Source organism: Triturus cristatus, chromosome 1_1 (genome assembly GCF_964204655.1).
Source record: "Triturus cristatus chromosome 1_1, aTriCri1.1, whole genome shotgun sequence".
Lineage (NCBI taxonomy): Eukaryota > Metazoa > Chordata > Amphibia > Caudata > Salamandridae > Triturus > Triturus cristatus.
Genome location: NC_140579.1, coordinates 91413721 through 91436303, shown reverse-complemented (window position 1 = coordinate 91436303; position 22583 = coordinate 91413721). Strand labels below are relative to the sequence as shown.

The 22583-nt window shown below is 45.5% G+C and overlaps 1 protein-coding gene across 4 annotated transcripts in view; it reads right to left on the bottom strand.

The window, feature by feature from the left end:
• LOC146869579 (butyrophilin subfamily 3 member A3-like) overlaps window positions 1–22583 on the bottom strand; it is a 473774-nt gene that overhangs the window by 212127 nt on the left and 239064 nt on the right. For all 4 annotated transcript variants that reach the window (XM_085606426.1, XM_085606395.1, XM_085606440.1 and 1 more), the window contains one exon: window positions 20476–20592. In XM_085606426.1, the coding sequence (XP_085462552.1) occupies window positions 20476–20592 (117 nt within the window). The remainder of the gene's footprint in view (window positions 1–20475; window positions 20593–22583) is intronic.

Below are 22583 nucleotides of genomic sequence, written 5' to 3'. Positions count from 1 at the left end.
CAGCTAATTTTTTATCCGTACATCTCTCAAAATTCCGCCATCCATGCCGTAGAACCAGGAAGATTCTCTCCCACGCCCCCCAGGAAAAGCAGGAGGTCATCAGTATAAAGGGTTATATGGTGTACACTTCCCAAGGCGGATCCCTCAATATCATATTCCTGTGCTGGCCAGGCAGGCCAATGGCTCCATAGCTAAGGCAAACAGCAGTGGAGAAAGGGGGCACCCCTGTTGTGTGCCCCACTCCACTTCACACTGCTCTAATATGGTCTGACCCATTCTGATAAGCTCCACCAGTCTCGTACAAAGCAATATGACGCTTTTTGAAAAACCGTCCAAACCACATTTTATTCAGATCACCATACAGAAACTTCCACTCAAGGCTGTCAAAAGCCTTTTCCATATCTACCGCGAAGACCACCTCCTCTCCCACCATCTCAATCCCTTCTGCCATAAGTGCAGTGAGGCGCTGTATATTGAGAGCTGTGTTATGTCCTGGAATTAATCCTGCCTGGTCCGGGTGAATGAGGTCGGTCATTAGTGGTTGGAGCCATATTGCAAGTATTTTGCTTAGTATCCTAAAATCTAAGTTTAACATGCAAAATGAACGTTATGCCTCACAATCGAGGGGGGATTTGTCTGCTTTGAGGAGAGGGACTGTCAGTGCCTGCCTGGTGGAGTTTGGAAAGTGACCCTCCTCAAGTGCGACCTCATATAAGGCTACGAGTCTGGGAGCCAATTCTTCGGAATAGGCAGCGTAAAACTCTATGGATATACCATCTGTACCGGGTGTTTTGCCCCTAGCCAGACCCTTAATCACTGCTTTTACTGTATGGCTCTGGGGGTCCCTAACTCATCCGCCTCTCCAACCCCTGAGAGGGGAGGGGGATAGAGGTCAGATATTCCCTGATTATTCTTTCTTCCTGTATCAATCGGATGCTATATAGGTGGGCGTGAAACCCCATAAACCTCCGATTTATCTCCTCTTGTTGATATAATATACGTCCCTCAGTATCCCCAGCCAAGCCAGTAGGGATCCAGTTCTGTCCCGTTCTACGTTTGTGCATTCCATGTGTTTCTTGTAATCAAAGTTACGCAATCGTTCCGTTTGCTTGGCCACTTCCTTTTTGGCATCCAGTAATGCTTGTCCCAACTCTGGATGTCCTAGTCTTTGTGCTTCTCGTGTACGTAGTGCCCGGTCTGCAGTCTCAAGGTCTGTCTCGAGTGTACGCCGTACTCCCATAGAGGTCGCCAAGCACTTGCCCCTAATTACTACTTTAAACGCGTCCCATTCTGTCAGTCGAGAGTTAGTCGTGTTTGCATTATCAGCAAAGTAATTTGCAATGCACTCTGACTTCAAGGAACACCTGGTCCTCTAAGGCCTCAGTTTTCTGGTGCCATATTGGTATTCATTGGCGCGATTGTCCCCATTGCATGTGCAGAAGGGACGAATTGTGGTCCAACAGTGTACGTGTTAAGTATTCTCTGATTGAATCTGGGTATGTATGTCCGGGGAGCATAGGAACATGTCTAATCTGATGTGAAGGTCATGTAACGGGGAGTAAAAGGAGTAATCCCAGTCCTCAGGATTCAGAAGTCTCCAGGAGTCTAGTAAGCCCCCCCTGCTCTGCCAATGCGTGAATGCCCTCGCTATTCTGTTTGTTGCAGTGTCCCTTAGGGTTGGGTGGGAACGGTCTTTCCAGGGGTCAGCTATGCAGTTAAAGTCGCCTCCAATGATTACAAAGTGCGGTAGATAGGATGCCAATGTACCTGTAATCTTAGCCAGGAACGTGCCCTGATCCGAGTTAGGGCCATATATGCTTTTGATCGCTATTTCCTGGGCGTTACTGCCACATACTGGCCATTAGGGTCTATCATCTCGCCAGTACACTGGAACGGGACCTCTGCCCTAATCCAAATCATTGTCCCCCTAGCAAAGGCGGAGTACAATGTGTAACATAATTGCCCTCACCATCTACGTTTAAGAGCCTCCCCCTTGTTTGCCGACAGGTAGGTTTCTTGCAGGAGAGCTATGTGAACTCTCCGTTTAGTCAGGTAGGAGAGAATTTTGTACCGCTTGAACATAGTATGCATCCCCCTGATGTTCCATGTGATAATCCTTTAAGGTTTAACCAGCCATTAGGGTGAGTCAAGCGTAGCCTCGGGTGAACTCCCTGGTGCGAGGCCCCCCATGCATGAGGGTGGGAGCAGAGCTTAGGATGCTGCCATATCAGTGCCTACATGGTCTGCAACCCCCTTAAGTATTAACCTATAACAACCCCAACTCCCCATCCCCGGGTCAAGCGAGCAAACCCTCCCCATCCAAACATACGTAAACAATGGCCAAACTTTGAGCTCATGGGGCAGAGTCTGCCTTCCTTGCATCTGCTGGATCCAACGGCGCAACCTGCTACCCGCTCACCCATCCAGCGAATAGTTCAAATTGTGAGTGTCCCAATCCCGAGTAGGTCCCCCCCACCCACTCAAGTTCCCCTAGTCTCGGAGTTTATTCGTATGGGTCTTCCCGCCCTTCCTCTCAAATGATCTCCTACACTGTGGCAGGGGTAACCGTCAGCATATCTTGGCTGGGCTCCTCGATCATGCTGGTGCTCTGTTCAGAGTCCGAGTCTCGTGGGTCTTCTCTCACAGGTGAGGATGCTCCACTTGTGTCGGGGGCACTCAGAGATGCCACTGTTGCCATGGCTTGCTCTCGCTCCCATTGCTTTTCGGCTTTGGAGGTGGCCACAATAGATTTGTTGCATTCACCGTGACACTGGGTGCCCTCTCTCTTCCGTTGGTCCAGGGGGGCATCCAGTTACCTGTTGATTGATCCAATCCCATGCCTCCTGTGGTGAGTTAAAGAGTCGAGCACCGCGTCGCGGGCACTCAGTAGCTTATCCACTTCCAACTGATTTCCCTCTGAATGGTCCGCCCTCGGCCAACTATCCAGCAGTCTTGGGAGGGGATCCCACCCAGCCGTCAGAGGCCTTTCTCCCCCAGTAGTCGCAGCTGCCCATGACTGTACACAATAGGTCCAGAGAATCCGTACTTGGTTGTGGTTTGATCGGATTCAGCAGTGAGTCTGGGTGTTTCTCAACCATCAGCCCCCTCCTCTCTCGGATCAGATAAGCACCAGTATCCTTTTGCAATCTACTGTCTTGTGTCTGTGATTGCGTAGGTGCGATTGTCACCTCCATGTGAAGGGGATGGGACTCGGCGATCTAAAGTTCGCACAGTAAAGTTGCAGTGTTGTTAGAGCACCAACCCTCCTGTTATATGATGATCACTGTGGTGCAGTGTCCCCACCATACAATTTGCCTCTCCCTCCGTCTTCCATACAGGGGGCGCTCTCTGCTCTCGCAGCCAGTAGGGTGCCCGCTTTCGTTAACATGAAAGGTCTGATCCAGCGGTAATTACCTGGTAATTTCCCTATTCAAAACCTCATTACATATTGTTTACCGCTGTAAAGGGTGAAATGATGGACCTTTTGATCACCGTGTTTCACCAAACAGGTGACTTTACATAAATATGAAAATTAAATGCAAACAATATTTAAGGCAATAATGAGAGTGGTGAGTTATTATAAAGGGTTTTATTTTTAAGTCAAAAGTTAAGGTTCTCTGACTTTTTTATTCATTAGTCAAATATCAATCAGGTTACAGAATTGAAAAATAGGAAAAAATAGCATTAATACAGATCATATTACAGTCTGCATATAAGCATCACATATAGGAAGGGAAATATGGCGCAAATTGTCAGTCAAAACTCTTAGAGAGTTTCCAAGAAAAAGAGTAAGTCTTGCAAGGTTAATCAATAATTAATAATGGCAAAATTCTTCAATAAAGAGAAATAAATACATAGGACAAATACACCTTTTAAAAAGCAGTTAGTTAAAGCATGAAATTTAAAGTTTAGCACCTAAAATCTACACTGTTCTGATCCTTTCAGCTCTCTCTCTGCCTCTGCCTCGCTGTGCTAGTCTGTGTCTCTGCCTGCAAAATAGCCCCCACAGATGCAGCCCCTCCTTCTCTCTCCTCTCCGTCTCGGTGTCCAGCACAGAAACAGGGCCTGGCCCTCAGAAAAAATGAGCAAAAAGAGGCACTCCTCCCACTTGTAAGCCATATTTCAAGCAAAAGTTCACGTGCTCGGTCCTCATAGCTGATCCAATCAGAACTTCAAGACACATCATCTCCTCATGGGCTGACTGGATACGTCATTAATCAGGCGTGTTCCTGTTCAAATTTTAGTCTTGTGATTATGAAAAAAATGTGTGCCCTTCACTCCACGTTTAAATAGGCTACAAAAATATGCAACATAGTGAAGTTCGAAGAGAGGGAAACAGGAGGGCGTGATTTATTAACAAAGCCCTTTCATTGAAAGTTGGTAGGAAAGAGGAGCACATTCCATTCTAATGTTCAAGGGCAAAAATTGCAGTAAGCTGAGCCCACTAATGCAAACTGAAATCACACAGTTTTCTACACTGTGAAACACAATTCAGCACATTTCTACTCTTGCAAAAATACATGATCCCATTTTGAAAGTACAAATATATTTTCTAAATTAATGTGTTTCGATAGTGAGATTATATATTGATTAATCACATATAAACATGGCTGTTCAACTAATTGAGCATGTTTTCACATGAAAGCACCTCCAAACTGAAGCATTCTGATCAGGCCTTATATGTTTTCATCTTGCTTGCGCCACAATCTGCGTGCCATTTTAGAACTCATGTCTGCAGCTTTTTATCATATAATAATGCATACATTTTATAGGTGAAATCTAAGCTCCATCAGGTCAATTCAAGGCATTTCCAGGGGGGCCCCTCTTGGATGGTCTTCAGGTCAGGCCCCAAGCACCCGGCTCAAGTTCTCTTCCCATCGGAACATAACAGCACGGGGGGCTCATGTGCACCTGGCCACCTGCAGGGTGGCTATCTATCTGCTCCTTACTGCTCTGGTCTCTCCAGCTCTGGGCTGTCGGCCTCTCCAGGAATCCTCTTTTCGGAAGCATCCCCCACTCGGCCACACCCGCTTACTGCTACGCCGTATTTGCTCAGCCCGGATCCCGACTTGGCGTGCTTTAGATCTTATAGCCGCCAGTCGGGAGGTCGACTCCTCTGCTCTCGTATCTCAGCTCTCAGGATGTGGTCATCAGAGTCCTCGGGGTCCCCTCGAGACTCCACCGCCTGGGTCTCACCCTCTTCCGGGGGTCCGGTTGGGGTGGCTCTCACCTGGGGCAGATGGAAGCACTCTTAGTCCCCAGCTCTGGTCCGTGTCCTCCCAGAGTTCGTCACAACACGGAGGCCGCCATCTTGGCTCCCAGCCGCGAGGCTCCTTCAGCCATGGATTCCTGGTCGTTTAGCGATTCACTGCTTTTCTCTGCCCGTCTTCTCGAGGCCCTATACCACAGGGGTCCCTGAGGGGGGGGAAGTGGTCCCCCCCAGGTGTTTCAATCCACTGGATGGCACAAAATGGGGATCAGGCGGCAGGAGCCACCCAAGGCTCATACTCCATCGGCTGCTGGCATTACTGGAGTTCGCTTTTCATTTAGACAGGTTGTGTTCATAACATGTGTTGATCTTACTCTTTTACTCAAAAATATGACTCTGACCTAGTCAGTTAGATAGTGGGCTCTCGTTTGTTCCACGTTAAGAAAACATATCCACCTGTTTTGCTTTTATGTGAATATTTAGCAAAATAGTGCCTTAATTTGCAAGTTCTGCAAGGCTGTGGTGGTTTAGAGTCTAATTCTGAGTGGACTTGAGTACTGTAATTCCCTATTTTTGGGCTCCCCTGTCTATTTACTTAAGCGCCTGTTGCATATCCAGATGGCAGCAGCCAAACTGGCCTTAAACTTGCCCAGGTTCACATTGTCATGAAGGGCCCTTACTGAGTTACACTGGCTTCTCATAATGGAGAGAATCCCGTTTAAGGGCTGTTTACAAGACTGGCCCTTTTTTTCTGAAAAGGAAATCCAACCTCTATGCACTTTCAAGAAATCTGCGTATTTCAAAAGTTAATCTCCTTTTTCTTCCCAAGTTCAATAAAGCTACGATTGAGGGGGAGAGTCTGTGAAGAATTCCAGGATGCCTCTCACAAGGTAAGATAGTTTATTTAAAGCGCTCTGCACCAAGAGGGAGCCACCAGCCAGCTTCACCAGTGACATGCTGAAACCCCGGTGATGACATCCATGACATGTATGGATATATTGCGTTTCTCTCCTTAAACATTAAATAACCGTCTCGACGTTTGAAGATCTTCTACATACTAAATGGTGACAACATTTCAAACTCTTCTACATTCTAAATTTTAACCCTAACATTCATGTGTTGTGACATGTGGGAACTAGTAAATGCTAAACTCAATGTAATTAATTTTATCCCATAATCACTACATCAATTAGGAGGATTTTGTGTTTGTTCTTGTAACTTTTGTGAATAGGTTATGAACCACCATTACTTTTTCCGTGACCTGGTTTAACATTTTCTGTGAGTCAAGTTGATAGGTTTGTCACCTTTTTTATAATTCCACACATTGCCATAATTCAATAGTACATTATGGTTTAAATCTTTCTTGATTTATAATCAGCAAAAAAGAAAAAGAAAAGAGACAACAAGCAATGATACATCTACTATCAGGGCCGAATACGCTATAAGGTGTCAACAATCAACCCCCCCCCCCCCCCCCCCGGACCTGATGACTGCTATATACAAAAGAAAAAAATGAAAGGAGGAATGAGGAAGGTCCCAACCTAACTGGTGCCCTAAGTTATCCCACTTAGTGATCTCTACATAGAGGATAAGAGGGGCCCGGGTCAGTCTCAAGAGCCGCAGATATTTAGGACAAGTAAGTTCCCTGAATTCGGATGTCAGCAAGGTTAGGCATGGCCTCCATATTTCAGAGAAGGAACCACTTTGGTAGGATAAGGAGAGAGGGATTTGTTCCATCCCTAGTATATGCCATGACTGGTGCAGCCAATCTAAGTGTGTGGGTACTAGGTCTGACCCCCGGTGGGATAGGATGTTCTGTAAAGCCGCTCCCCAGAGCCAGGCCAATCTGTCAGCCTCGCTTCTTCCTGAGAGGGAAACTGAGAGTTAGGAGTCCTACTATAATGTATGCTGGTAATCTGGAGAGTTCCGTATCGAAGTGTGTATCTATGTCTGTGAGTAACTGCTCCCAGTATTGCTGTATTTTTGGGAAATCCCATAGAATGTACAGCAACGTGGTGGTTTGCCCACATTGGCGCCAGCACTCTGGTGTTTTGGATGGGTTATAGCTGTGTCATCGGTGGGGGATATAGTACTAATAGGTAACGATTATGGTGGCGGTTTCGATGCTAGCCATGTTGTGGTCCATAGGCATGCCAGGTAGTGAATGTCACCCCGTAGTTCCCCATCTATCTCAGTCTCCAATTGGAGCTGGCTCCTAGACTTGGGAGTCTTTGTAGAAGGGCCTATAATTTGATACTCAGCAGTACGTTATAAGGGATTATCTGCCTCACCTGCAATGGACCAGAACATTTTCAGAGCCCCTTCTTTCCCTTACATCCATGCCTCACACGCACCCAACTACCAATGAACAAACCTGTCAAGCAAAGGTAACCACTCCTTTTGTCTCCTTCACACTATTTTAATTTTTCCACATGTTTATTTAGCAGCATCCTTGGTTTTCTTCCCCTTATTACTTCATAAGGTGTCTTTCATATTACACTATTAGGGGTTGTGCCATATGACCACGTTGGATTACATTTTTTTAATTTTAAATAAACTTACCTTCGCCGCCACGTCGCCGAGTGCCTCTCCCGCTGCCTCACGCCTGTCCTCCGTCCTCAGTCTGCTGGAAGCACCCAGGCTTCCAGACTCTCCCAGCCAATCACGACTCTGCAGGAGCAGCATTATGATTGATTTGAGTGTCCTGTTTGGACACTGCGACAGTGCCTGGCAGCCTGGGCATGTTCTCCATGGGGCTGTGCAGCACAGCCAAAAGAGAACATGCCAAAAGCGCATGATGGTTTGGTCGGCCCTAGAGGGCTGGTCAAACCGCCATGTGCACTTAGAGGAGCGCAAACCACTCATCCCCTGCTCTGGCATCACAGAGCGCAGCCATGCCCAGAGTCCCACATAGAAAATTAAAATGCGAATAAATTCCTGTTATTATCATTTTCTTTTTTGCACTGCTAAAATAGCAGTGGGGCGACGCTGCTCTGCCTTAGTGGAGGAGCCACCACTGATTCCTTCCCTATCCCATCCCCTTATTTCCCATATTCTGCCTTTATGACTGAAATCTCCCACTGGAAAACTGATTACATCATGAGCATTTACTTGGTTGGTAAACGTCACTTCTGGCCACCTGAATGGTAATACACTGCCACAATGGCATATTTGATATTCGTTCCCAGAACAACATAAAGCCCCAAAATATCAATCCAATTTTTTTCCAAGGTGCATCCATCTTATCCGTTGCAACAGGAGGGTAATCCACAGTCTTCTGTGATTTGTGAATCAACATGCCTCTATCTACATCTCGGTCTACACCTGGCGAGGAATATTCCGCCCTTGAAATATTCTTGGTTGCACCTATCCCAATATGACTCTCATGTGCTACCTCAGAATGCTCTCCCTTACTGCTTCAGACACCATTAGCACTTTGCCTCTCAGAATGCAAACCTAGCAACATTTCATCAACAACTGACTGACTGTTCTAGTCTAATGTGATGATAGTTCTCAGCCTGATCAGACCCTTCACCTTTCCTTGGTCAACGTATCTCAAGACCGCCTTTAACATCATATCGTCCTTCATTGCTTGTATCCATTCATCATATGAAATTCAGCCATCAGCAACAGTACTAACAGAAGCCACCATCCATTCTTCTTTTTCACACCCCTCCTGACTACGTACATGCAATATTGACAGGCAATCTTCTGAAAGATGTTTCTTCTCAGAGACATATTCCATTTTGTAAGAGTGCTGTAACATTCTCATCATCCAACGTGATACTCTACCAGATGCCTTGCTTGTGCCTTTTGTGGTAGAAACATCAACTACTGGACAGTGTCTGTGCATAGGATAGACTCAGTTCCCTATACACATTTCTTGAAATGATATTCAACCCACCAACAAGCCAACGTTTCAAGCTCAATAGTGGACTGTCAACTCTTAACCCCTCAAAGTTCTTGATGCATAAGTGATGGAGACTTCTCTTCCTTCTCTGTTTTGGGTCAACACAGCACTCAGACCCACGCTACTGAGGTGTGTGCAAATCACACTCTTATCACACATGCCAAACGGTTTCAGTGCGGTGTCAGACGATATATCTTTTTTAAGCTGGGCAAATAAAATTCTCACACTCCTCACACCATTCAAACTTACTGCTTCTAGCATCAACTTACTCTTGTGCAAAGTGCTATCAGCAAACGTTGTTATGAAGGGAGAATAATATTACACTAACCCAAGAAAGGATTGTAATTGGTCCTTGTTCAATGGAGATTTCATCATGAATAGCTTTTACCAATTTGATTTTGGTGACATACCCTTTCATCGAACCAATGCTCCAGTTACTCCACTCCATATTGCATTTTTTCCCTTTGGATAGTCAACCCATTTTTTTTCATAAAATAGTTAATACTTTACGCAACACTTTGTCATGAGTTTCTTTGTCTTTGCCAAAGACAAGGATACTATTCTAAAAAGTCACATTAGGCATGTCCGAAAATAGTTGAAAAATTGCTCTTTGAAAAACAGCTGATGCAGATGCCAAACCAAATGGCATTCTCACAAACTGATATGCACCTTGAGGTGTAATAAATGTGGTAATGGCCTAGACTTTAGATGTACCGCAATTTGTTGATATGCGGACAACAGGTTTAAATTAAAGTAAAGAATAGTTTTGCCCCTTTGACTGTTGTCAACATCTCATTCATATTATGCAAGAGGTGTCTGTCTACCCAGATCTCAACATTTAAGTCACAGAGGTCCATATATATTTGTAAATCCCCATTGGTCTTTTTGGCCAGAACAATGGGAGCCAACCACTCCACTGCTTCAATTTCCTCAACTATTTTTTCATCACACAACCTACACAGTTTCATCCTCAGATGTTCCCTGAGGTGGTTAGAATTTTGTCCTTAAAGCCTATGAGTAAGCCCATTCCTTCCTTAAAGACTTCCGGGAACTCTTCCTCCCAATTGATTTCATACAAGGCATTCACATTTGTCTCTGCACCTAAAATTTGGTCTGGATAATCGGGATCTAGGCTCATTAGCAGTTTTCTCTGTCGTGGCCATCCCAATCAGCAGGTACCATCATTAGCAATGTATATTTTTTTATTGCGTTTTAAGACCTAGGAGCCCCAAAGTACCTTGAAAATATCCCATAAAGATTGCTTGCCATATGCCACAAGCCTAATATCCTGCAGGATTAAACCACAAAAGGGAAATTTACTAACCTGTTATCCCACGGTTAAAGTGTAGCGGGCACAAGAATCAGCCATAGTTTGTATTTCCACGCCATTCATAAATATAGTGCAAAAGAGATTGCTCATGTTAATATTGAGAAAGTTTATGTCAATATGAAGAACGATACATTCAAATATTAAAACAAAATCGCATCTTTATTGACCGATTAGCTCGTTGTGAACTCCACGTAAACGCCGACTCAGAAACACGTAGTCAAACTGGATCTCAGCCCTAGGCCTGAGGTCAGTTATTGATAGGTCACAGTTGGTAGCCAGCAGACAAACACATGAACAGGAAATCCTAGATCAATTCAACAGATAGGCGCAGCGACACCACGATGGTCCAAGGATATTGGCCCCAATAAAGCAAACTTGGCCAGAGGCGTAAGCGTGCTCCCAAAACACCATAAAGTCAGATGCCACATTAGTTAGGAACATATAGCCAATCAGGACACAGCACACACAGTACACACAGTGATCAAATGCTCCCCATGCTGGACATCTGAACACATTACTCACTGGCCACGTTGTGTCCACACAAGGTCGAGGCCCACCTGGATTCTCCATCGAATAAATTAATTTACAACGCCAAAGGCAGCAAATTACATCTATTACCATACAAGGATTACCGAAACCATTTATGGTATTCAATGAACTGTACATTAGCATACTTCAGATCGATTGTAAATTGAGACAGTCCACAGACCCTATGTTTGTAACTGTTCTCCCGGCAGCATTGTTTAATTAAACAAATTGATCCTGTTTTGCCAAACGCCTCTTGTCTCTGGATTTTTTAAGGCATTTTATGTTCAAGCAACATTTTGGCAAGTCAGATAGGAGCTGATTGGTAACTCGAACCCGACAGCAGCCAAAGGAAGGAGACCCTGCCTGGACGGATTCACATTTACTCAGAAAGGAAGGTGAGCAGACACCGCAATTGATTGAAAGGTCTGTTGAATCTGCGGGCGGAGGTCCATCCTGAAGCAGCCGTCACAGATGGTAAGAGACTACATCAGAACCTTAGTAAAGCATTTGGCATATGGCAAACTAGGGATACGCGTACCAGGATACCTTGAGTGCCCTACCACTGACAGAATCTGGCATATTACCTATTTTATATGTCCTAGCTGAGTAGCCATAAGGCGGCTTTGGAGGCGATCACGCGGAAGTCACCTTTTTTCAATTGTCAGCATGGTAGGAAATTCATTATTTATTTTTTAGCCCGTTATGGCTCCCAGGATGCTGTTTTGTTGGCACCTCAATCTTATTTTTTAGTCTAAAAGGGTTTCTCAGTGACATTGGATTCTTAACACCATTGGTATCTGAAAGGAGTGAGAGGTGTTGGTCCCTTGGACCGTTGGGTGTGACACAGATGGTACGCTTGGCTCTTAGGTGTGATACAGGGTGCGATAAGAACATTTAGGGAAAGAGATTTGGACCTGGGAAACTAGGTGTAACCTGTGTGTGGTCAAGAGGGGCCAGCAGTTCTCAAGTTATTCCCTTTTTTCTGATAACTATTGTTATTACCTTTGTCCCGGAGCGGACTAAGATTTTTGACAAAATCATAATTTTTTCTTTGTCAGTTTTTTTTTTAGATTGATGTAATGTATGTGATGTTATGGTGCTTCTATTGATTGCCATCTGTACTTTGTACAAAAGTTGATGAAAGATTGCCCTATATATTACATTTAAGGTTTTGCCTGCACATCGCTTGCGCTGTACTTGTCAAATCTATTGTATTCAATATAAATCTTAAAAGGGGCTTACATCCCGCCCCCTAGCTTCTCTTGCTTTTCATTGGCTTCTATGCTTGCTGCTCACCATTCCTCTACTTCTATTGGCTGCAGCATACTGTTTCTTGTTTTTTCTCTGTTGTTCCTCGTGTGCTTCTCTTATCACTTTCCCGTAGCCAAAGTACTGTTTCCATCTGCCTTTCTGGAACTATTTTTTTAAGACTTCTATTTCATTAATTCTCATTATATTCTCTTCCCTCTTTCTTAGGCCAATCTCTCATTTTCTATTCTCACTCTTTCTCCACACCATGCATCTTCCACAGTCTCCTAATGCATTGCATATGTGTTTTAACATTCTCCCCCTTCCTGGTTGTTGCTTCCTGAGACGGACTGATGCTGAGCCCTGGTTTGAGTACTCAAACCCTTTCACCTGGCGTTTTCTTAAGAAGTACTTCCGGGTCGCGGGATGGCCCCAGCTGGGCTCCTGTTAATTAAAACACAGCTAAAAGTTGATAGGGTGCTCCATCCAGGCCTGTAATTCCATCTCTGAGGCTCGAGTGATGTCAGAGGCAGCTGTTGGGAGCAGATGATACATAGCTGCCAATGTTTCAGATTACTATGTGTGACATTTTCTTAATTACAGTGTACTTATGAGTGACACTTTCTTGCAAGCAAAAATCAAACAGTGAAGACTGGGGGATCCAGAGAGGAGTCTCCAGCAAAGAGGACACAACCCTTGGAGTGTTGGCCATGGAGGTCACCACAGCGGTCACCATTGTGTGGTCTTTGCTGCAGCTCAGCCTCACTCGAGCAAAAACTGAGTTAGTGCTAAGCTGCCACAAAATAAGGTATTTCTGATATGCTGCGACTCGGTGACAAACTGCGCTGAAAACAGTTGAGCAGCAGCATAAGCAACTAGGATTAGTAACCAGACACTTACTTTTGCAGCAGTTGCTGCCAGCAAGCCTTCTTCTGCACCTGGTAGCTGCACTGACTCAGACTGATGGCCCAGCCTGTGCGAATACTTTCTCCTGCAGCAGCGCTGGCGCAGGCCGGGCCTCGAGTTGAGGACAGTGCCGGTGCAACATTTTGATAATGGCCTTGGTGCTACTAGACTCACTGCAGTGCCTGTTGAATGAATTTGCATTTATAAAGCGCATGGCTTCCAGAAGGCCTCCCAGCGAGCTGTTGAGTCACCATTACTTTGGTGGCACACCGGTCAGGGGTGACGGCGTTGTCAGATTATGGTACTGACTTGTCTAACTCAAGTGAACAGTTATGCGCGGTGTGAGCACTCAGCAGAAACTGTCTGCGCAACTGCGCTGGCGCAGGTTAATGAGTTGCATTGTAAAGTCAGCTGCCTGAGCCCTGAGCGAGCTGAGCCAGCTCCCCAAGCCAGCCTGCAAGCACCACGCCCTGCCTGCTTTCTATCTGTACTGTGTTAATTCAGCAGCCCTACAGCTTCTTTTGAGAGCCCAGGAGGCACTATATAAATGTGTAACTTTCCATTTCAGTGCGGTGATGCGGACCACCACACTAAAATGCATTAGTCTCAGTTGGCGGCCGATAAGTTTAGGAGGGAGTGGGGCAGACGGGACACACATGCACACACATACATACACATGCACAGCCATGCATTCACACGTGCACACACAAACACATCCATTCACAACACTCATTACCAAACATTCATACATACACACATGCACAAAACATTAATTAAAAAAATTACATGCGTGTGCATGTGTGTCCCGTCCACCCCACTCCCTCCTAAACTTATCGGCAGCCAACAGAGTCCAACGCATTTCAGTGTGGCTTTAGGTCCTTTGAGGTCAGCCAATGAGAGAAGGCAGCATTCCCAACGTCATCATAGATTAGGATGGGGTCATTGTGACTGCTGACCCCACCCCACCCTGTGATGAAGTGTTACTGATTGACACTCGACCCTGGGCGCTTCAGGGCTTTGAACTGAAACGCTCAGGTGCGAGGCAATCAGTGACACTACTGTAGGAAGCTGGCTCTGTATATACTATACCAAAGTGAGGTATAGTGTGCGCAGAGTCCAGTGGATACCTGTGGGAAGCTGGCTCTGTATAGTCCAGGGGATCCCCAAGGGTAGGCAGAGGTAAAGGTAGATAATCTCTTACTCTCTATTTGCGGTAGTGTGGGGAGCAGTGAGGCTTTTTCAGAGGGCAGTGTTAAGCATTTATTGTACACACTCAGGCAAGAAATGATTTCACACACTCAAAGAGTGAACTCTGACCAATTTGTTTTGTATAAAAATAATATTTAGTTTTATTTTATTTCTAGAACCAAGCCAGGCCTGGTACAAGTAAGTCAGGTCAGGTCAGGAATTTAGAGATCATTTTTGATAACAAACTGAATTTTGGTGCCCAGATAAACAGCCTCATTTCATCATGTTTCTTTCTCTTAAAAATCTTGAGAAAATGTTTTCCTTTCATTCCTCAAGAGCTACAAAAAACAGTGCTGGTAGCTCTTTTTCTATCAAAATTAGATTATTCTAATGCATTGTTCCTGGGAATCGACAAATTCCAATTGCAAAAACTGCAATCCCGACAAAACGCTGCAGCGAGACTTCTATTGTGCATACCTAGAGGACAACCAACCTCAGCTGGAATTAAATCACTTCATTGGCTGCCCATTAAACAGCGTATAGAATTCAAATATTTAACTCTTGTGCATAAGGCAATTATTGGGGGCGGTACTGAGGACTTTCAAAATCTTTTTACACCGTATGTTCCTTCACGTGTTCTTAGATCGGCTAGTCAAGGTCTCATTAAAACCACGAAGATAAGACGGGCAAGATGGGGTGGCTGAGCAATAACACACTGTGTGGCCAAGCTTTGGAACAAACTGCCTCTCCCCATGAAGCTTCAACCTAACCTCCAGCTTTTCGGGAAGAGTTTGAAAACCCGGCTGTTTACAGCCGCATAGGCCTTCTTTTACAATCTTATTATCCTGCCCTTACACCCCAGCGCCAAGACGCCTCGGCATTCGAGCGCTATACAAGCACCAAACATAAGCATAAACATAATAGTACTTTGCAAAAGTAATGCAGCTGAATACAATGGAATGCAGTTGAATGCAATAGGTTTGGGTATAGGTAAGTTAAATGTTCATAAGCAGTTGAAAGTACTTTTCAGTTACTGTTGAAATTACTTGTTAAGTTACTTTTGAGGTTACTTTTCTCACTCAGTGTGGTATACCTAGATCCCACATTTGGACATTTCCTGGATAAAGGTAAGTAATGCAATTTTTTTATCAAAACACACTTGGAAATTCTATGAAAAGTCATACAACACCACACTTAGAACTTTTTTCACGGAAAAGCAGTCTATGCAATCCTACGGGAAGAAAATAAAGTTATCGGTTTACAGGTAAATACTTGGTTTTGGGAGTTGGGTTTCTGAGGTTAGAACCAAGGTTTCCTCAGGTTCAAGGATGCACTCCAAAAGCACCATCAGCAGCACTAGGGCGGCCGGGTGCAGAGTGCTGAGGCTCAAGGTTAGTGGGCCTCTGGTTCGTCGCTGTTCACAAGCAGGCAACAAGGTTGAGGAAGCAAAGCTCCCGGGGTTAAGCTCAGGACAAAAGGGGGGTTCAAATTAGCACACAAAGTGCTTTGGCATTGGGTGCCCTGTTTTTCAATGGGGGTAAACTCCTGTTTCAACAAACACTGCAGGCTCGGGTACGAAGATCTTCTGGAGGCGACCACCAGTTAGAGAATTGGTATTTAGAGGAATGCCGGGACACAGTCGGTTGGGCCACCAAAGGCTGTGGGGCATCAGGTACAGGGGTGTCTTTTGGAGTTGGGTTTCTCTTACCGGCTCTGGTCATGGTCGGGCGGATCCTCCAGAAAGGGGCTGCAGCCGTCGGCTGGAGACTTGAGGCAGGTCAAGGATCACAAGATCCCAGGTCAGGATTGCCGTGGAGACCTCCTCATGGTAGTGGGCCACTCAAACTCAGGCAATGGGCGTCAGGTGCAGAGTGGTGCAGACTCGCGATCTGGCCAGAGCCAGAGTCTGTTGGTGAGCCAATCCGGTGCTCACAAGAGACAAAGTCTTTCTGGTGAAGGCAGGGCAGGTCCTCCGGGTTCTATGGGGCTGCTGGCTGCAGGAAACACCGGGATTTAGCTGCAGCAGGTCAGGACAGGCCAGTTGGGCTTGGGCCAGGTCAGTTGATGTCTTCCTCCTCTTCCTTCAGCACTGCTCTTTGGTCCTTCTTGTTCTGGTTTCTTCTTGTCTGAGGAGGCAAGGTTCAGGGTTGCTTCTATATACTAAATTTAGGGGTGTTTTAGGTAGGTAAAGGTTAGGACCAATGGGTCCCTTACTTGGGGTGGATACACTCCCTATTATGTCACCCTCCAGTGGGAGGGGGACATGAGCCTCACTCTGGTTGGCTGGGTCCCTCCACCTTCAAGATGGCGGTGACTGAGAGTTGTGCTTTACCTCTCCTCCTCTCTTGGTTTTCCCGCCGATTCTCCCACCCAAAGTAGGAGTTAGAACCGGTTGGGGCCAGTTGCTGGGAGCAAAATAGGACTGGGTCAGCTTACAAAGGCTTCAAGCTTTTGAAGCTTCCCCTTCTTGGATCCTGCCCGTCCTGGGGGAGGAGGCTTGGCACTTCGATCCAGGATGTGCTTTGTTTATGGACCCCGAGAGCAGTAGGCTCGCGACCCAAGGTTCCAGAAACATGTCTGGAGGTGGCAGCTGGCAAGCATCCACTCAGCCAGGACACGAGAGTCAGGTCATTTTTCAGAGGGCATCTATAAGATGCTCTCGGAGTGCATTTTTCATTAAATCCTACACTGGCAAGGTTTAATGTGCTGAGTAGTTTTTTTTTTAATACTTTATTTTTCCTTTTCCAGAAGACAATAGTAATATTATACAATTTTGTCATTAACAGCCCATTCAATCACTCAGTACCCTGTTCTAATCATAAACAAGAACCAAAAGTACACATCATCATTTCCAAAGGCACCCTCCAACTTGCCCAACACCATTTCATCAGCAGCCTGCGTGTTTCATACCCCAGCAGTGCACTAAAATGCTGGCATAATCCAAGTTTTCAATTATATATAACAATTACAGAACGATGTATACCACAAACTATTTCTGGAGATCGCTGCTGTGCCTATCCTACTCCGGTGGGGACTAGCCCGTCTTGTGGTTGTGAGGCAGGGGGTGGAGTCATGTCGTTGAGATAAGCTTTGAAGGGGCTCCATATGTCTTTTGGGCGGGACTTGGCCGGCAAGGTTTCAGCATACAGGTCACTATGTGTATTGCAGTAAGCCTGACTGCTACATTTCTCTTTATCTGTTTATGACTGAAGATGTTCAATAAAATGTTTGATACAAAAAACTGAGCGGAATGTCCATATATACTTTAAGGTAGGACGAGATAAGGATGTCAATGGCAGCATCACAATCCTGCAGGTTTCCCCCAAATAAGTGTTGAGTGCAAAGACAGGCACATCAGATAGGCATGTCAGTTATTCTACTATGAGATTGTGACCCCTTGGAGGGTATGCATGTCTGAGAGGAAGAGGAGGCAGTAGTTGAGAGGATGGGAGTTATTACTGACTAGAACAACTCATCCATGTCAAAGGCTCCACAGAAAAGAAGAGAGAGTAACTTGAGTGCTATGTCCAGTGGACAAGAGGAAAGAGAATTGTATATGATGCCAGCCAAGTTTCCTCAAAACATTGAGAAAAGAAAATCTCTTGGAGTGCCATGTGAATGTTTTTATAAAGGCTTTGATCAACCACTGTCAGATGGGCACCATCGGCTAAAAGCAGATCTGATCAAAGATGTATTCTTATTAAAAACGACATTTAGAATGTTGATTACAAGTGATGCACTTAATGGCTAAATGAGAGGGAAAGCTTACAAGCTTCATTGCAGTCTCAGAGGAGGATATAAAGGCTCTTACACATGTGTGAGGATCTAAAGAACAGATCCAAAAAAGATAATACGAAGATCAGAAATGTAAAATAAATAAAGGAGAGGATAGTAACACATATCTTAATAGAGCTCTGAGACTGTTCAAGGTATACAGGAAGAAGACATGCTTTCATGCTGAAATGGTGGAACCAACAATGTTTGGCAAAAGGGACCCCAAGTTCCCTGACGTAATGAGGGACATTGTTGCCAAAACGTTATAGCTAATAGTTATTGGTAATATCAGTATAAAAAACATAACCCCTATAAAGACGTTTTTGGCTGAGAAAGCCCTAGGCCTCTGCACGGCAAGGAGTAAAAGACTTGTTGGCTGTAACACAAGTTAACTTTCAAATCGGACAAGGGAAAAATAAAGAAAGGATCTTCTTTACCCAACCATCTCTCTGTTCGAATTGATTTGAATTTGTTTAACTCAATCACAAATGTTACATATTATGAGATCAAAAATATCAAGGTGTGATCATTCCTAAATGTCATCTTATAAAAAACTGTAGACTTAAATTTATGCTAGAATTTTAATATTGGGCTGCAATTGGCCACATGTAAACATTCGGGACATACCTAAGAAAGCAATGTATACAGATTATAATGAAATGTAAATTGCCCCAAAGGAGATTTAAATGGCATGGGAGTTTTTTGTTGTATCTCTTGGAGATATTGTTTTCATTCCAAGGTGTCAAAAATACCATTTGAGTCTGAGATGAGAATATCTCATTTACATTCACCAGCATAAACTACAGGCAATAAGAAATGAAAGTGTTGCTTAGTTAGGTATGCAACACATAAACTAGGTTTTCCCTTAATCTAATTGCTCAGTGTTAGATGCAATATTTTTCGTATCTGATAAATAACAATAGTGTGGGATACGTTACTGCTCGGTGTGATTAGTAGCATTAAGATGGGGCATAACATGCAGAATCTTGTGCTTACCGCACCAATTTCCGTGTGTGCAAGACTTTACTGGGAATTTTCTAGGGGTGGGCGGAATTTGCGAAATTCACTTTCGCAAATTATCGCGAAAATGTTACAAATCTCCGCAAACACGTGGAAATATCGCGAAGATGCAGAAGTTTTTTTCCCGCCCGTTCGCGGCATTTTCTGCTTGGTCGCAGCTCGCCAACTTACTCACTCGGTTGCTCGCGGGCGCGGCCATCTTGTTTTCACTTGTCTCATGGTGCATGATCGTGAGAAGAAAGACGTGATCGCGCGACGAATGACGTTACTGTGGGCAGGAACTGTCGCGAGACAGCGCAAATGGCTACCAACAATCCAACATCTTGTGGAGAACGCGACCGGATCGGGAAAACTTGTCGGCGAACGAGGGGATTCCGGTAAGGCGATCGCGCGCACGCGAGAATGTATTATTTTACAGCGCGAGCAAGCAAAAAATTTCCGGTAAAATGCGCATTGCGGAAATTTTTACATTTTCGCGCTCTCCTCGGAACGCGAAAATGTCAAATTATCGCAATTTCCGCAAGCGGAACGGAATTTTAGCCCAGGCCTAGAAATTTCCATTGATAAATATCAGCAGGTTTCACCTGCCAAAATTTATCAGGGTTGCTTTTATCTGAAAATTATAATTTCGGTATGTGCGACTCCAGTTACCCCACAAATTAGAACTTAGACAATCTTGCCAAGGTAGTAAGAGTGAAAGGAAAGGCTGTAGAATGTCAGTTTTGTGTCTTAACAAAACAATATTTAAATATCTGTACATGAACTGTATGAATATTTCAAAATATATCAGCAGATACAAAAGCACAAATGCAATACTGCCATTGTTGTAATTCAGAGCTGTGATGTAAGCAAAGATTTTAATAGGATCAAAACAAATCAACACACTTAGTGATGTCCAAACGATAAATATTTTATGGAAGCCATTTCACACATTTTCGTTTGTGCGTTAATTGTTTATCAGTAAAACTGCATGTCAGCGCAAATGTTGTGGCCATTTGGATGGAAAAGCTGCATTCTTTCAAAATGATAGATTTGTGAGTGTGCTCCAAAAGTCACCACGCCACCTGCTACACACCACACCCTTATCACTCTGCTGCTGCATGGGCGTGGCTCATTTGCTATTCTTATTTTTTGTGTGACGTTTTTTCACAATCCCTGTGACTTCGGTGGTGTACTTTGGATGGCAGCACCCCCACTCTGAACATTGCTCCAGGACCACTGCCTGTCTGCATTGAAATTACCAATCATCAGTTCATGCTTCAATATAAAACTTTCAGATACCTTTGATGGAAATCCATTCCAGAACTGCCAAAATCAATCACGATGGTCTTACCTAAATATTTCACAATATTTGGCACTTACTTTGTTCATTGAAGAGATAAATGGTCCATGAAACCAAAAGAATGGCAAGTGCTGTAAAGGAGGCTGAGATGAGAAGACGACTTAAAATACATGAAGATATTCTTTGGAAGAAAGAATCTGAAATAAAATAAGATAGGCACCCCATTAATTTCATGAGGAGATTCTCATGGGATGGATAGTGCTAATATTTGATCTTTTTCCAGAAGCAGAGGGAACAACATGAATTATCGCTTGTGGCTACTTTTCAAAAATCCAACAAGGCTATGCACTGCTTTTATAAGCCTTTCTGGAAACATCTCATCCTAACATGAAAGTGGAAATCATGGGCCCTCTTCCACCACAGTTCGAGTATGTTCATGGATGATTTAGAAGGCAGCGAGGAAGATCAATCCATTAAAAAACATAGTGGATTAGCCTTTACATCCTTCTGGTGGTCTAGGTACTGATTTTATTTATTTGCAAATGGTAGATTTTTGACCAGTGGAAGCTCCTTTGCCTTATCCGTCAGTGCTGCAATGTGCGGAGGTGCTGCCGTCAGTGCTGCAATATGAAGAGGTGCTGCCGTCAGTGCTGCAATGTGCAGAGGTGCAGCCGTCAGTGCTGCAATGTGCGGAGGTGCAGCCGTCAGTGCTGCAATGTGCGGAGGTGCAGCCGTCAGTGCTGCAATGTGCGGAGGTGCAGCCGTCAGTGCTGCAATGTGCGGAGGTGCTGCCGTCAGTGCTGCAATGTGCGGAGGTGCTGCCGTCAGTGCTGCAATGTGCGGAGGTGCTGCCGTCAGTGCTGCAATGTGCGGAGGTGCTGCCGTCAGTGCTGCAATGTGCGGAGGTGCTGCCGTCAGTGCTGCAATGTGCGGAGGTGCTGCCGTCAGTGCTGCAATGTGCAGAGGTGCTGCCGTCAGTGCTGCAATGTGCAGAGGTGCTGCCGTCAGTGCTGCAATGTGCAGAGGTGCTGCCGTCAGTGCTGCAATGTGCGGAGGTGCTGCCGTCAGTGCTGCAATGTGCGGAGGTGCTGCCGTCAGTGCTGCAATGTGCGGAGGTGCTGCCGTCAGTGCTGCAATGTGCGGAGGTGCTGCCGCCAGTGCTGCAATGTGCGGAGGTGCTGCCGTCAGTGCTGCAATGTGCGGAGGTGCTGCCGTCAGTGCTGCAATGTGCGGAGGTGCTGCCGTCAGTGCTGTGTGGAGGTGCTGCCGTCAGTGCTGCAATGTGCAGAGGTGCTGCCGTCAGTGCTGCAATGTGCGGAGGTGCTGCCGTCAGTGCTGCAATGTGCGGAGGTGCTGCCGTCAGTGCTGCAATGTGTGGAGGTGCTGCCGTCAGTGTGGCAATGTGCGGAGATGCTGCCGTCAGTGCTGCAATGTGCAGAGATGCTGCCGTCAGTGCTGCAATGTGTGGAGGTACTGCCGTCAGTGCTGCAATGTGCAGAGGTACTGCCGTCAGTGCTGCAATGTGCGGAGATGCTGCCATCAGTGCTGCAATGTGTAGAGGTGCTGCCGTCAGTGGTGCAATGTGTGGAGGTGCTGCCGTCAGTGCTGCAATGTGCCGAGGTGCTGCCGTCAGTGCTGCAATGTGCAGAGGTGCTGCCATCAGTGCTGCAATGTGTAGAGGTGCTGCCGTCAGTGGTGCAATGTGTGGAGGTGCTGCCATCAGTGCTGCAATGTGAGGAGGTGCTGCCGTCAGTGCTGCAATGTGTGGAGGTGCTGCCGTCAGTGCGGCAATGTGTGGAGGTGCTGCCGTCAGTGCGGCAATGTGCGGAGGTGCTGCCGTCAGTGCGGCAATGTGCGGAGGTGCTGCTTCCAGAATTGGTTGTGGTTCAGTCTATAGTGGGTGACTGGCCTGGAGGTCTGGTAGGGTCCAAACAGGAAACACTGCCATGGAAAGAGTCCCCCCGCCCCAACAGCATGTTAAGCAAACCAGATATGTAGACTTGGCACTGGCAATGTGCTCACATGGCACGTACATTTCCAATGTCAATATCTGATTTTGAAAATCCTGCTAGAAGAATTTTCAGTTGGAATTTTCTTGAAGCGGATTCAGACACATTTTGGATTCGGTACCTTGTTACTCTGGGCAACTCTTAATCGATAAGAGGCTGCCTGTATGCCCCTACTACCT